Source organism: Amborella trichopoda, chromosome 10, assembly GCF_054954075.1.
Source record: "Amborella trichopoda isolate Santa Cruz 75 chromosome 10, AtrichopodaSantaCruz75HAP2 v2.0, whole genome shotgun sequence".
NCBI classification, from domain to species: Eukaryota; Viridiplantae; Streptophyta; class Magnoliopsida; order Amborellales; family Amborellaceae; genus Amborella; species Amborella trichopoda.
Genome location: NC_142345.1, coordinates 34,499,880 through 34,512,533, shown reverse-complemented (window position 1 = coordinate 34,512,533; position 12,654 = coordinate 34,499,880). Strand labels below are relative to the sequence as shown.

General features: G+C 35.2%; 1 protein-coding gene across 1 annotated transcript; it reads left to right on the top strand.

Moving 5' to 3' along the window:
* The first annotated feature begins 1,714 nt into the window (after window positions 1–1,714).
* Window positions 1,715–5,808, top strand: LOC18446632 (ARM repeat superfamily protein). Its single transcript, XM_006856744.4, has 2 exons — window positions 1,715–3,556; window positions 5,320–5,808. Exons 1-2 carry the CDS (start codon window positions 2,300–2,302, stop codon window positions 5,368–5,370), a joined length of 1,308 nt encoding a protein of 435 aa, XP_006856806.1. The 5' UTR covers window positions 1,715–2,299; the 3' UTR covers window positions 5,371–5,808.
* The last annotated feature ends 6,846 nt before the right edge of the window (window positions 5,809–12,654 follow it).

Genomic DNA, 12,654 nt, shown 5'->3' with positions numbered 1-12,654 from the left:
CTTAAGAATTACTAAATGATTATTATAAAAAAAAAAATGATATTTGATTTTTGAGAAATTATCGCAAATATACCTATATTTTCATAAAATTAGAAAAAAAAAAAAAAAAAACCCAAACTTTCAAAAACCTCATCTACACCATTTCTCACTATTTTCGGATTTTTTGGGCGAAAATGCCCTTCACGGTAATCTTTCTACTGTAATATATATTGCAAGTTTTACGATAATTAAAATACAGTAAAACTTTTAAGTAATATTGCGGTACTTTAAGTACCGTAAAACTCTGGCTATGAACGTGAAGCCAATTACGGTACTTTAAGTACCATAAAAACTAAAACCCACTATACGACATTTTAAGTACTGTAAAAACTAACCCAGTTATACAACACTTAAAATGCTATAAACCATTTTCTCATTTTTTTATATTTATCTATTTCATCTCTAATTTCATCTTTTTTTTTTTCTCTAATTCTTTTTAATATTTATCTTTTCTTTCTCTTTGTAGTTCCCTACAATCTCATCATCATTTCCTTGGATAATATTTATCATCAAATAATATTTATGTCTTTCATCTCTAATTCTTTTTATGTTTATCTATTATTTCTCTCTAATTATTTTTAATATTTATCTATTCTTTCTCTCTTTAATTCTTTTTTACCTCTTCTTTCTCTCTCTACAATCTCATCATTGTTTCTTTAAATAGATCATGTCATCTGTTTTGCATAACAAAATATAGCCGAAGTCGGTGTTTGATTACTCAGATGAACCAATTTGGACACGGCTAAATATCCCAGTTAGGAGAGAAAAGATTTAGAGAGAGAAAGAAGAGATAAAAAATAATCAGAGGGAGAAAGAAGAGATAAATATTAAAAAGAATTAGAGAGAGAAATAAGAGATAAAATTAGATATGAAAGAGATAAATATAAAAGAAGAAGAAAAAGGTTTATAGCATTTAAAGTGTCGTATTACGGAACTTAAAATGTCGTGTAATGAGTTTTATGGTATTTTAAGTGTCATATAACATGGGTTTACAGAATTTTAAGTGTCGTATAACATGGGTTAGTTTTTACGGTACTTAAAGTACTGTAATTAGGCCAAAGTTTTACAATATTTTAATTACCATAAAATTTGCCATATATATTACGGTAAAAAGACTACCGTGAAGGATATTTTCGTCCAAAAAAATCCAAAAATAGTGAAAAAGGGTTTAGAGGAGTTTTTTGAAAGTTTGAGGTTTTTTTTTTCCAATTTTCCTAAAATATAGGTATATTTGCTATAATTTCCTTTGATTTTTATAACACCTAGATCTCGCCATATAAAAATTAAATGGTCTCTATTCAATCTGGAGACATTATTTTTTAAGTCCTTAAAGTTACAATTAGGAAACTTATTTAGAAGTTAACGAGGAGGTTATATCCCCAAAATTTGAGGTCATAAAATTAATTCAAGGTGGGGGATTAATCCGAGGGATCACATGGACAACATACTCGTGCAAAATTAGAGTGTCTTTTGGCATAACTAATAGCTAAAGACACTTGGTATTATGCAATTCATGGGTTCAAAGTTTGTTTTAAAAGAAATGTAATTCTATAGCATACCCCAAGTTATCAACAATCAATTATCATAAACGTTCTCAATAATCATCTAGCGAAATTTTTAAGTGGTTTTGGTATTTAAAAAGTCTTTCAATGAAAAGTAGTTATTGTAATTTTTGATCCCATAAATGAAAAGTTACCCTTAAATGTTTAAAACAAAGTAGGTGTTTAACCAAAGAAACAGATGAACAATGTAGGAGCATGGTATGCGATGGACTTGACCATTGAAGCGATTATGGCCTTGCACCAAAGATAAAACGTTGTCACCAGGTACACATAATCCCAAACACGTTCAATTAAAGGAGAGCAAAAAATTCGTCAAATGCGTGTGCCGAATGGCGACTCGAAATTATTGAGCTCAACTCAACTGGAGCTGATCGAGCCGACACTTTCCGCACACGCCGACCGCTACAAAAAGGACCACTCCACTTCCCCCTCTCCCTCCCCATCGCTTTCTCCCGCCCCCCTTCTCTCTCTAAACTCTCTCTCTCTCTACTCACTCAGAGTGACTCCACCCGCTTCCTTCTGTGGCGGCAGGACTCTTGCTCTTCCTGCCTTTACTCTCTGCAATTCTTCCCAATCTCTATAAACACCAAATCTGCATTTTGTGGCACAATCCCTAACTTCCTGCCTGCTGTCCTCCATTAAAAACCACAGGCGCTTATGCCCACGCCAAAAGCTTCTCTTCTTTGAAAGCGGCTGCCATGGTTTCTCTCTGTGAAACATCACATAATGCCTCCGCTTCTTTTGCTTCCTCCTCAAACCTAACCCTGAATACTCAAAAACCAGCTCCTCGATCTATGCGAACCCGGAGGTCTTCCTTTTCCTGGCAACAAAACGACCCGATCTCGGATTTTCCGTCGGGATCCACTGGATTCTCGCTCTCCAGCGAGAAAAATGGTGAAAATATAAACAAGAGCGAGGAGATCGGGGAGTTTGCTGATCTTTCACAGGCGTTCAGCGATTTCTCTGCTTACAGCAGCGATATTTCGGGAGAGCTCCAAAGACTCGCGGCAATCCCTAGCCCCGACGCTCTACGGAGATTTTCCGGCGAATTTCAAAGATTTTCCTGCGAAAATGATGACCATCTGGGGTCTCAGAAGCCAGAGGACATTTGCGTAGAGGCCTGTGAAACCCTAGAACTTGTAGAGCTCGATCCTCTGGTGAAAGCACTGATTAAGAACCTTGAATCCCCTTCTGATTCATTGAAGAGAATGTCAGCTGGAAAACTGAGGCTTTTGGCTAAGAATCGCCCTGAAAATCGCGCTCTTATTGGGAGCTCTGGCGCCATTTTCCCTCTGGTTAAGCTCCTCCGTAGCCATGACCCGTTAACCCAAGAAAACGCAGTAACAGCTCTTCTAAACCTCTCATTATACGAAGCCAACAAGGCGGCGATCACATCATCTGGGGCCATTAAACCTCTGGTCTATGTCCTCAAAACTGGAACCGCCATAGCCAAGCAAAACTCAGCTTGCGCCCTGTTGAGCCTCGCTTTCATAGAAGAAAACAAGATTTCTATAGGAGCAGCAGGTGCAATCCCTTCTCTTGTGGCTCTTCTCATGACAGGATCAAGCAGAGGTAAAAAAGATGCATTGACTACTCTGTACAAGCTCTGTTCAGTTAGGGTTAACAAAGAGAGAGCAGTGAATGCAGGGGTTGTTAGGGTTTTGGTTGAGATGGTTGGAGAGAGAGGTTGGGGAGTTACAGATAAAGCGGTGGTCGTGTTGAGTAGTTTGGTGGGGATTGAAGCAGGGAAGAAGGCCATTGTTGAAGTAGGTGGGATCGAGGTTTTGGTTGAGGTGATTGAGGATGGTTCTGAGAAGGGGAAGGAGTTTGCGGCTTCGACACTGGTTCATCTTTGTGGAGGGAGTAGCGAGTGTAGGAGGATGTTGATTAGGGAGGGGGCGATCCCTCCTCTTGTTGCCTTGTCGCAGAGTGGGACTGCAAGGGCCAAGCATAAGGTAATCTCTCTCTCGTCCGAATTCTCCCTAGTGCACTACAATCCCCTCTCTCTTACAAGCCCAAATTCTTCCTATTGCACTGTAATTTTCTCTCTCCACTCAACAGAATTGGGGATCAATGGGAAGAAAATTGGAAAAGAGCTAAGAAGAATTTAGTAAATCACTCAACAGAATTGTCAATGTTTGAAAGAAACACAAATTCACAAGGTTCTTTTTTTTTTTTTCCGCTCCAAGTTGGCTTTTATTTTAGGTTTCTGGGAGGAACTTGATCCTTGACCTATTCCTTCATGAAATTATTCAAAGGCTATAAACTCTTACGGCTTTTTTTTTGTTTTCAAGTCATTTGGGGTTTCACTTCCCAAAAGTTGGCTGAGTATTTCTTTATTTGTTTTGTAATTTTTTTCCATTCCTGTCAGTTTGATTGTCAACTGACATTCGATTCCACTGAAAACCCAAGTTGGCGATAAATCTGCTGAGTTTTCCTTTTATGCTTCAAAAAATTGGTTGAATTTGCAAGTTTGGCCGTTATAAACCCACTTTGTTGTTCGGTATACGATTTTGTGAAAACTAAAGTCGAGAAGCAGAGGAAAATAAGTAAGTGTAAAGAGATAGTGGAGAAGAAAACAGAAAACTACAAATTTACTAAATAGTATCTGTAAACTAACCGATCTTATCATACCTCTTCAAGTTTTCCAAACATTTTTTTTTATAAGTCTTGGCTTTTCTAGTAATTTAATACTGATTTTCCATTTCATCGGCTGTTCCCTCTGTTAGTGCATTGTGCTTATTAATGATTCACTCTTTCATTGAAGCTCCTTGCTTATTTTTCAATTAGTTCACCATATTTTGTAATTGGAAGATTGAAAATGCTTGATTTCTTGCTATATATTTTCTTTTAAATTTAGAAAACCAGATGTTCATAAAATAGTACAACCTAAATACTTGCATTGCCCGATCTAATTCTTTACACATTAGATTATTTGAAGCAAAAAAATGATTGTAAATAGTGCTTTACTCACAAGCCTCCTTAAGCGTCTGAATTTCATTTGGCTTTTTTTTTCTTCGTTCTTTTCAGTGGTTTTCTGGTGTCAAAATGAGTCCATTTGTCTTGGAAATTGATGCCCATACTGCATTGTTCAGCCATTGCTCTTCCATTTAAAAGACGTAAAAGCAAAAGCTGCCTTCTTGTAGTGGGTTCCTATTGTTCTATTAATTTATTTTTCTGCATGGTTTTATCTTTTAACCCAATGTTATAGAGCTTTCTCATCCATTGGAACCCACCCTTACCTACCATAAAATAATAAGGAGGAATCAGAAACCATGCTTACCTACCCAAAAGAAAGGGCCATTTTTTTAGGCCAGCCAAAGTAAAGCACAGAACTTAAATAGCGCTTTGAAGTTTGAACTCTCAGCTTTGCCCACCTGCTTTCTCAATTGATTTTATAAATTACCAAAAAGTATGCCTTCACCTTCCTAGTCCTCAATACTCATTACCACTAAAATGCATCAAAGACCCAATTCTCAAAACACAATCATTGGATCTATATAGTCTCTCAAGTTTCTCATAAATTGGAATATTAAATAAAATCCTTCCATCTTTCTTGAGCAATATTCTGGACCCCCCCTTCTTTTTTTTTTTCTTCTCTTTTTCCTTTTTTTTTTACCATAGCCATAACTGTAACATTTGAGCATTTGACTACATGCTGAACTACTCTTGCTTTAATCTAATCTGCTGTGTCTTAACATTATGATCTTCATTGCAGGCTGCTACCCTGCTTCGTTACCTGCGGGAACCTCGCAACGAAAGTATCTGACACGAGGAAGCCTTCGATGATTAGAGTGAAACCCGCTAAAGCAACATAGAGTCTTAGAGGTATTTACTAACTGGCTGTATATACAGGGTGCACGGCATGTACAGTTTTGAGTGATCTAAACTTGGATTAAAAAAAAAAAAAAAAGTCAGATCAGAGTGAGTTTCTATATTTTTTAAACTCGCTAATGAGATTGTATTATGTTTGTAAGTTTTTGTGGGATTGCGATTTCCTTTGGGTCTGGTCGGACAAATTTGCAGAGAAGAATGGTTTTTTTTTGCAAGTTTTAAGGGTTGTGTTTCAAGTTTGGGGGATTTGGTTTAGTGTTTGTACAGGCCGAGGCCATCTCTTTTGTTTATGTCTTAATAGGACTAACTATCTGAGATGTTATTAATCTTTTGCATTATTTGAGTGGCAGTTTAATATTAATTTGTATTGACATTTGTCTGTTTGAGGGTTCTTCTTGTCTTGAGATCAGATGATTATTTATGTTTGATTGTTAGAGATGAGGAGTTATTTAACTTTGTTGATGTTTGCTTTTCCCCGAAACATCACATACATTACTTTACAATAATAAAAAGACCTTTCATCCATTCTTTCCTGAAACGTTTTGACCTACACCTTTACCTACTTCCTTACTGCTCGCTTTCTAAAAGGACTCTCTATCCTTTTTCAGCTTTGAAATTGGCACTTGCTTCAAGAGTGGTGAAATACATATAGGTGCGGTTTGTACGGAACCGAGGCTCTAAACAATCACATTAGAGCCCACCTTCAAATAGTATCAAGAAATATGGTTTCAATACTGGGCATATTTGATTAGCCTTAAAATATATTTTCATCTTTAATTATAAAATTTAAAGCTCCAAAAATAGTGTAGATTGAGCAGATCTATGAAAGTTTTAAAAATTGACCGTCCAAAAAATATGTTACAAGATGTACTATTTTTAAAATTTCAAATCTTTTTTTTTTCGAGCCCATGTATCTTGATGCATATGGATGTTGAGATGAACAATTTGAGGATATTTGAGCATCAAAACAACCTTTTCTAGTTAAATTTCTGAGGTAGGCTCTAATTTGATTATTTAGAGCTTAGGCTCTACATAAACTTTTCCCATATAAAAATACCAAAGTGTGGGTTGGCAGTATAGGATGATATCCGGAGTCGTCAAGGACAAACCGGTTTTTGTAAAATATCAAGAACGGACTGGTACACCCATGACAAAGCCGGTTCTTTGTCTCGACCTTTTTCTTTTCAATTTTTAGAATTTTTAATGACCAGTCCAGTAGACCAGATTGCTGATCCACCGAATTGGATCAGAAACTTGGAAGCGCGATCTTGGTCATCAATCTGTTTTAAAAAACCTTGGATGATATATATTCATATGCTAGTAAAATGAATTTTTTGGTTTGGTTGTGAGGAATTTCAATATGAAAGTTAGATATAAATTAAAAACATGAGAAAGATCAGACCCTCAATTAAATTTTGTACCCAAAAAAAAAAAATTTCATACCCTCTCAATTAGTTCTACTTTAAGGATGATTATCAAATTTTGGTAGAAGTACTTCGTTGATTTCAAAATGTGCGGTAGTTCCAATAGAGTACTAATTTGAACCAAAATTGAGGCCGCATTTGATGTCTTGATGCATTGTTTCAAGAATTGGAATGAGAGGTACACCGACTAATCTAGCAAAATTTAAGAAAAATAGAGATTGAGATAAAAACAAATAAAAGAAATTATACACAACAAAAAGTTCGACAAGAATATATGAAGGTTACCATGTTGAAATTTCGAAATAATGTGGGGCTTCGGTTATTGGTCGTAATTTTCATAACCGATTTATGGGGGCAAGATGGTTTGAGAGGGCTGCAGTCTGATCAAAACAAAATAAAGATTCACCTCCAAACTCATTCCAAATCACAATTCTGGTGTTGGAAAATCTTCAAATCGATCATATCAGCCACAACCATATGGTTGTGAAAAAAATTTCAAGCCTTGAATATAGTGTAAATTGTAAAAAATTATCTAAGCTATCCATTTCACCCTAAGAATAAATGTTCACATATTCGCAAGATCAGTATAATTTTTTATTTCAAATTTCATAGTTGGTGTTGAAAATTGATCTTAGAGCTAATATAAAGATTTTTTATGCACGAGGATACAAGGTGATGCTTTATTTACATAAAAGCCTAGGCCGTATAGGAATTGCATTCTTCAAGGTGGAAGGTTAGATGCTCTTACCAAACACTTAATACAAGCACATTTACCAATAAAAATCTCAAAGGCTCAAAAGAAGAGTTGGAACTAGGGATGGCAATGGACTCGAGATCCGATCTAGGTTTGGATATGGGTCAAAAAATACATCCGTCAGGTTGGGTCTAGGTCCAAGTCTTGGACCTGAACACTATCTAGAACCAAGTCCGGTAACATTTTTCAAATGCCAATATATAAAGTACATTTAAATATAGTTAAATACATAGATATTTTAATTTTTGAATCGCATCCAGGTTTCACACTATATTTTCAGGTCCATATCCATTCAGCTCAGGGTCCCATATTATTTTTTCGGGTCTGGGTCTAGGTGGACCTAGACCTCTTGCCACCCCTAGTTGGAACCTACTAAATTAGTTGGGCAAGGGCAAGCATTTATTATCTACCTTAAAAAAAATATAGTCTCGGAAAACCAACAAAAGGCAACTTCTTAAACATCACAAGGTTGCAAATACAACAATAACTGCACTTTTTTTATTTTATATGTGCGTAATTGTGTCAACAACCTCATGCCAAGAGTTGATTTTCAAAACAAGTTTGGTGCATATCTTTGAAAAGTAGAGATTTTGCTGTCTTTGAAAGAACCACCGACTAAAGTGTTGTGATTACTTCCCTTAAATCATATAAAATCTATGCTTCCCCTACCATCCAATCATCCAATTTTGATCAAGAGAGTCATTCACCGTTTGATCTGAGATCTAATGTCTTAAAGTATTTTATTTTTAGTTTTTTTTTTATACAAATTGTATGAATATGAAATTTGGTATGCGCCATATTTTCATTGGGAAACACCTATAAAAAATATTAAAAATAAATTTTCAATAAAATATAATGACCAAAATACCCCTTGAATCTTTTAGGAGTATTTTGGTCATTTTATTTTATTGAAAAAAAAAATTATATTTTCTCTAGTGCGAGTTTAATAGAGGATTGGACGTCCAAATTTTGTTGTCAAAATAGTTTATAGAAAAAAATTAAAAATAAAATAGTGTAGAGACATGACATTCTGATTGGAAGAATCTGAACCCTCCATTCAGAATGGATGGTTGGATAAGAAGAAGTATATAAGTTTTATGTTGTAGGGGAAGCATAAAAAGCTTGTTCATTACATAATTGGCCACGTATATGATGCTTCCTTAGGAGCATAGTTTATTGTACTCCCTCTGTTAGAAATCTGCTTGGGAGGATTTTTTCAAGCTGGAAATTCGAAAACCACTTAAGAATCACTAGATTATTCTAAAAAAAAATTTGGAATTTTAGTTATGCTAACACTTAGATCTTACCATCTACAAATTGGGTGATCTCTATTCAACGTCAAGACATTTTTTTTTTTCAAGTTGCATAGATGTTACAATTAGAAAATTATTTTTATTGAGGTTAGTCTGTGGGTTGAAAAGGTCACATACCCAAATTTTAGGGCCCTAAAGTTAATTCTAGATGAGATTTTACTAGAGTAAACGTAATGTAAACTTATGTGGGAGTGTAATATCTTTTGACTACATAATTTGCATAGGTTCATGGTAAATTAATGACTATTTTATCCTCCCTTGTTCATTTTCACGACTTAACCTAGTTCATTATCACATTTTGTTCTTTGATGCCGGTTTCTTTTCGCAAAGCCCTCTTTATTTTTATTTTTATTTCAAGGAGAAAGAAAAATAACACAAAATTTCCACATAAGATGATGCTTATGGCCATAGAGGATCTATGATGCTCAAATCCCTCTAAATTATATTTAAAGCAAAAAAACTTATTTAAAGTTATACATCTTTTTTGTAGAGGTAAGATTGTAGTAATCTATACCATCTATTTTGGATAATATAGATTTTACTCTCTCAAAAGATATGTCATTTTTTTTACCATCTTAAAGACATGTCAAATCTATATTTTCCAACTAAATTGATAGGGCAAAACATCAAAACCTTACTTCTAAAAATAATGTGATAATCTTAGAGAAACTGTATCCTTATCTAAAATATGTTTTCCAAAATCATGCGGTATGAAGATACAAACTAGTAATTTGGGCCTTATAGATTAAGGAATAATATGGGTAGCCGTCTTCTCTTAGCGGTTTCTTTAGTATATATTACGGCAAGAACATAGATATCTGATGTTAGGTTTATGTGGCCTTTAAAGGCCTTATGAGTGTGTATTGAAATACTTTTATTATAGTAAAACATAAATTCAGTGGGAGTGTGGTCCCTCGGGGACCTGACTAAGCGAATTATGTTTGCTTACACCGGACTGTATTTATCTATCTAGGTCAGTCGATTGGAAACCCAAAGTACCTAGGCATAAAGAATTAACCGATGAGGGTTTTGGGTTAGCCCTTGATGAGGTCGGAGCTTATGCCTAGATGAGTGAGGCGATAGACTGTGTGACCCTTATGTGTGATGATAAACCTATTGAGACGGGATCCAAAACCTCATCCATGTTCCATCACACGGCATACATATCGATAGATCGTTCGGGAAAACCAGATATCCACCTTTGGGTGAAGCGTATGCATGTGCGAGAGATACCCCTATGCGCCATAGAGCTATAGTCGCATCAGATCGTGGTGACCTTGACTCGTCTCTAGGGGAAGACCTGTAATCCACAGACTGGGAACCTTGATTCATCGACCTGACTTTAGTGACCTGCTAATGAGCCCTTGCTTGGACTGTAGTAATGGGATACACTGGGTCGGTTCGATAAAGCTAGTGTGGTCTGTAGTCCACAGTTGGAGGTAGAGTACCCCATATTTACAGATTGAATTCCTAAAACCATATGGATCCTTTTTCCCATTATATTAATTTAATTGTGTTCATTTTATAATTAAAATGACTTTGGTTTTATTATTTGAATTTTTTATGAATCTCTCAATATTTTATTTGTGATTTTTTTACTTATAAAAATACAGTTATTGTTTTTACAAAGTTATAAAAATTTAAATATATATTTTAAATTATTTTATTCAATTTTAAAATAATATATTTTTATAAAAATTCCATTGGGGCCCACAATGCACATGGGCCCACCATGTGGCATGTGGGTGGGGGGCCACACGTGCCACATAAGGGTGGCACGCCCCACCCTTTTGGATATTCTTTGATTGGATTTGTTTTTAAGTTGTTTAATTTTGGAAATAGCATCTTATGTCATGCAGTCATATCTTGGAAAGGAAATAATGACTATGACTTATTTTGTTTTAGAGCAAGTTTGCTTTAAAGGGATATGGTCACTTTGAATAGATAGTAAATATTGACCTTATCTTATTTATATTTGGTAACATTTATTTACTTGATAATATTTGACGTATCCTTATGGAATATGTGACATGGATCATGCAAATTTATGGAATGCATGATATTTATTTTATTTAAATATATTGATGGAAAAATGGTTTAAGGCAAGGGGGATAATGGTTCAAGCACCTTCCATAATGTTGATGGCCCATCTATAGAATGGATGGCTCAGATCTCTCACCCCATAAGTCACATTGATCAACGGTCTAGCTTCAATATCATGAAAAAGACAAACTATAGGAAAACCCTAAGAAACCCTAAACATAAATATTCACTGTAAATAAAGGTGCTTTCCCCCAATCTCTACACAACCTCTCTCTCTCTCTCTCTCCCATAACCTCTCTCACCTCTCTCTCTCTCTCGTAGAGGGGCACAACCCCATCCATATTTCTCTCTCCTCCATATTTCTCTCTCCAAAACCTTAAGTAGTACTCTCTCTCTCCTATCTAGACCTAAGTTAATTTTAAAGGTTGAAAAAATTAAAGGTGGCCTAAGATAATTTTGGGGGTTATGGTTTAGTAGATATTTTAAGGGTGGTACCTAGTTTGGCCAAAATTAGTTTTCCTGGTTCGTGATTGAAGCTAGACCACAGATTCCGCGCCATTGGATGTGGTAACTCGGTATGGGATGTAAAAAGCCCGGTTGAGGTAATCTCCGGCATCTTTTCTTTTATTTGTTCGTCTTCTATTTTATATTCTCAAGCACAGTAGTAGGTTGTATGAATGACATCAAGTAGTTAAGATTTATTTTATTGATGTGTTCTTTATTTTGGAATTTATATTGTTTGTAATAAGACCATCTGTGAGTGATCTTATTATAAAAAATATAAGGGGTTATTATTATTAAAAAAAAATTATATTTTCCCGGCAAAAGATCACATAGGTCTTTCTTTCATTGGTATCAAACCAAGGTTTTACTCGATTGCCATTAGAAGTCTTTTCTTATTTTTGCTTGAGCATAGAAATATAATGGCTGCTCATATCTTCATATTTGAGATCCTGAAAACCGAAAGATTTGATGGGACTAACTTTGCTTCATGGAAAAGAAAAATGAAATTTATGCTCTATGAAGAAAACTTACATGAGGTACTCTTTGAGGATTGACCTCGTCATCCAACTGATGACTCATCTCAAATAATCAAAGATGAGTACGCCAATTGAAAGATGAGGAACTTGAGATACAAGCACATTCTTTTATATGCCATAATTGACTCGTATGCTTCTGAGTACGAGTCAATCTATACTGCAAGTGAGATTTTTGATAAACTTGATAGAGAGTATGTTGAACCCTCTCTCATTAAGCAAACTTTGGCTATGAGAAGGTACAATAATTTAAAAATGGTAGAAGGTACCTAGTTTGCAGATCATGTGCATGTGTCTCGTGCGCTAGTCAGAGATTTAGAAGATACAGGCATGAAGCCCAATGAATCTATGCAAGTGATTCATTTAATGAATTCTCTACCTAATTCATGGGAGACTTTCATATCTCCCATCTCTGCTAGAAGAAAGGCACCAAAATTGGAGGAACTCATCACGACCATCAAATCTGAAGAAGAAATGACGAGTTCAAGGCAAACCCCAAGGGATGCTGTGTATATGGTAAAATCTCAACCATCGTTTAATTTTAAGAAAGGAAAAAGAAGAAATACTTTTGAGAAGAAAAGATATTTCAAAGAAGAGATTTTGGAAATAAAGGAGCAAAGAGAGAGACTCAAACTTGTTTTATTTGCA

Coding starts and splice junctions, on each gene's coding strand:
- LOC18446632 (XM_006856744.4), top strand. CDS start 2,300: ATGGTTTCTCTCTGTGAAACATCACATAATGCCTCCGCTTCTTTTGCT. Junction 3,557..5,319: donor CTGCAAGGGCCAAGCATAAG/GTAATCTCTCTC, acceptor TCTTCATTGCAG/GCTGCTACCCTGCTTCGTTA.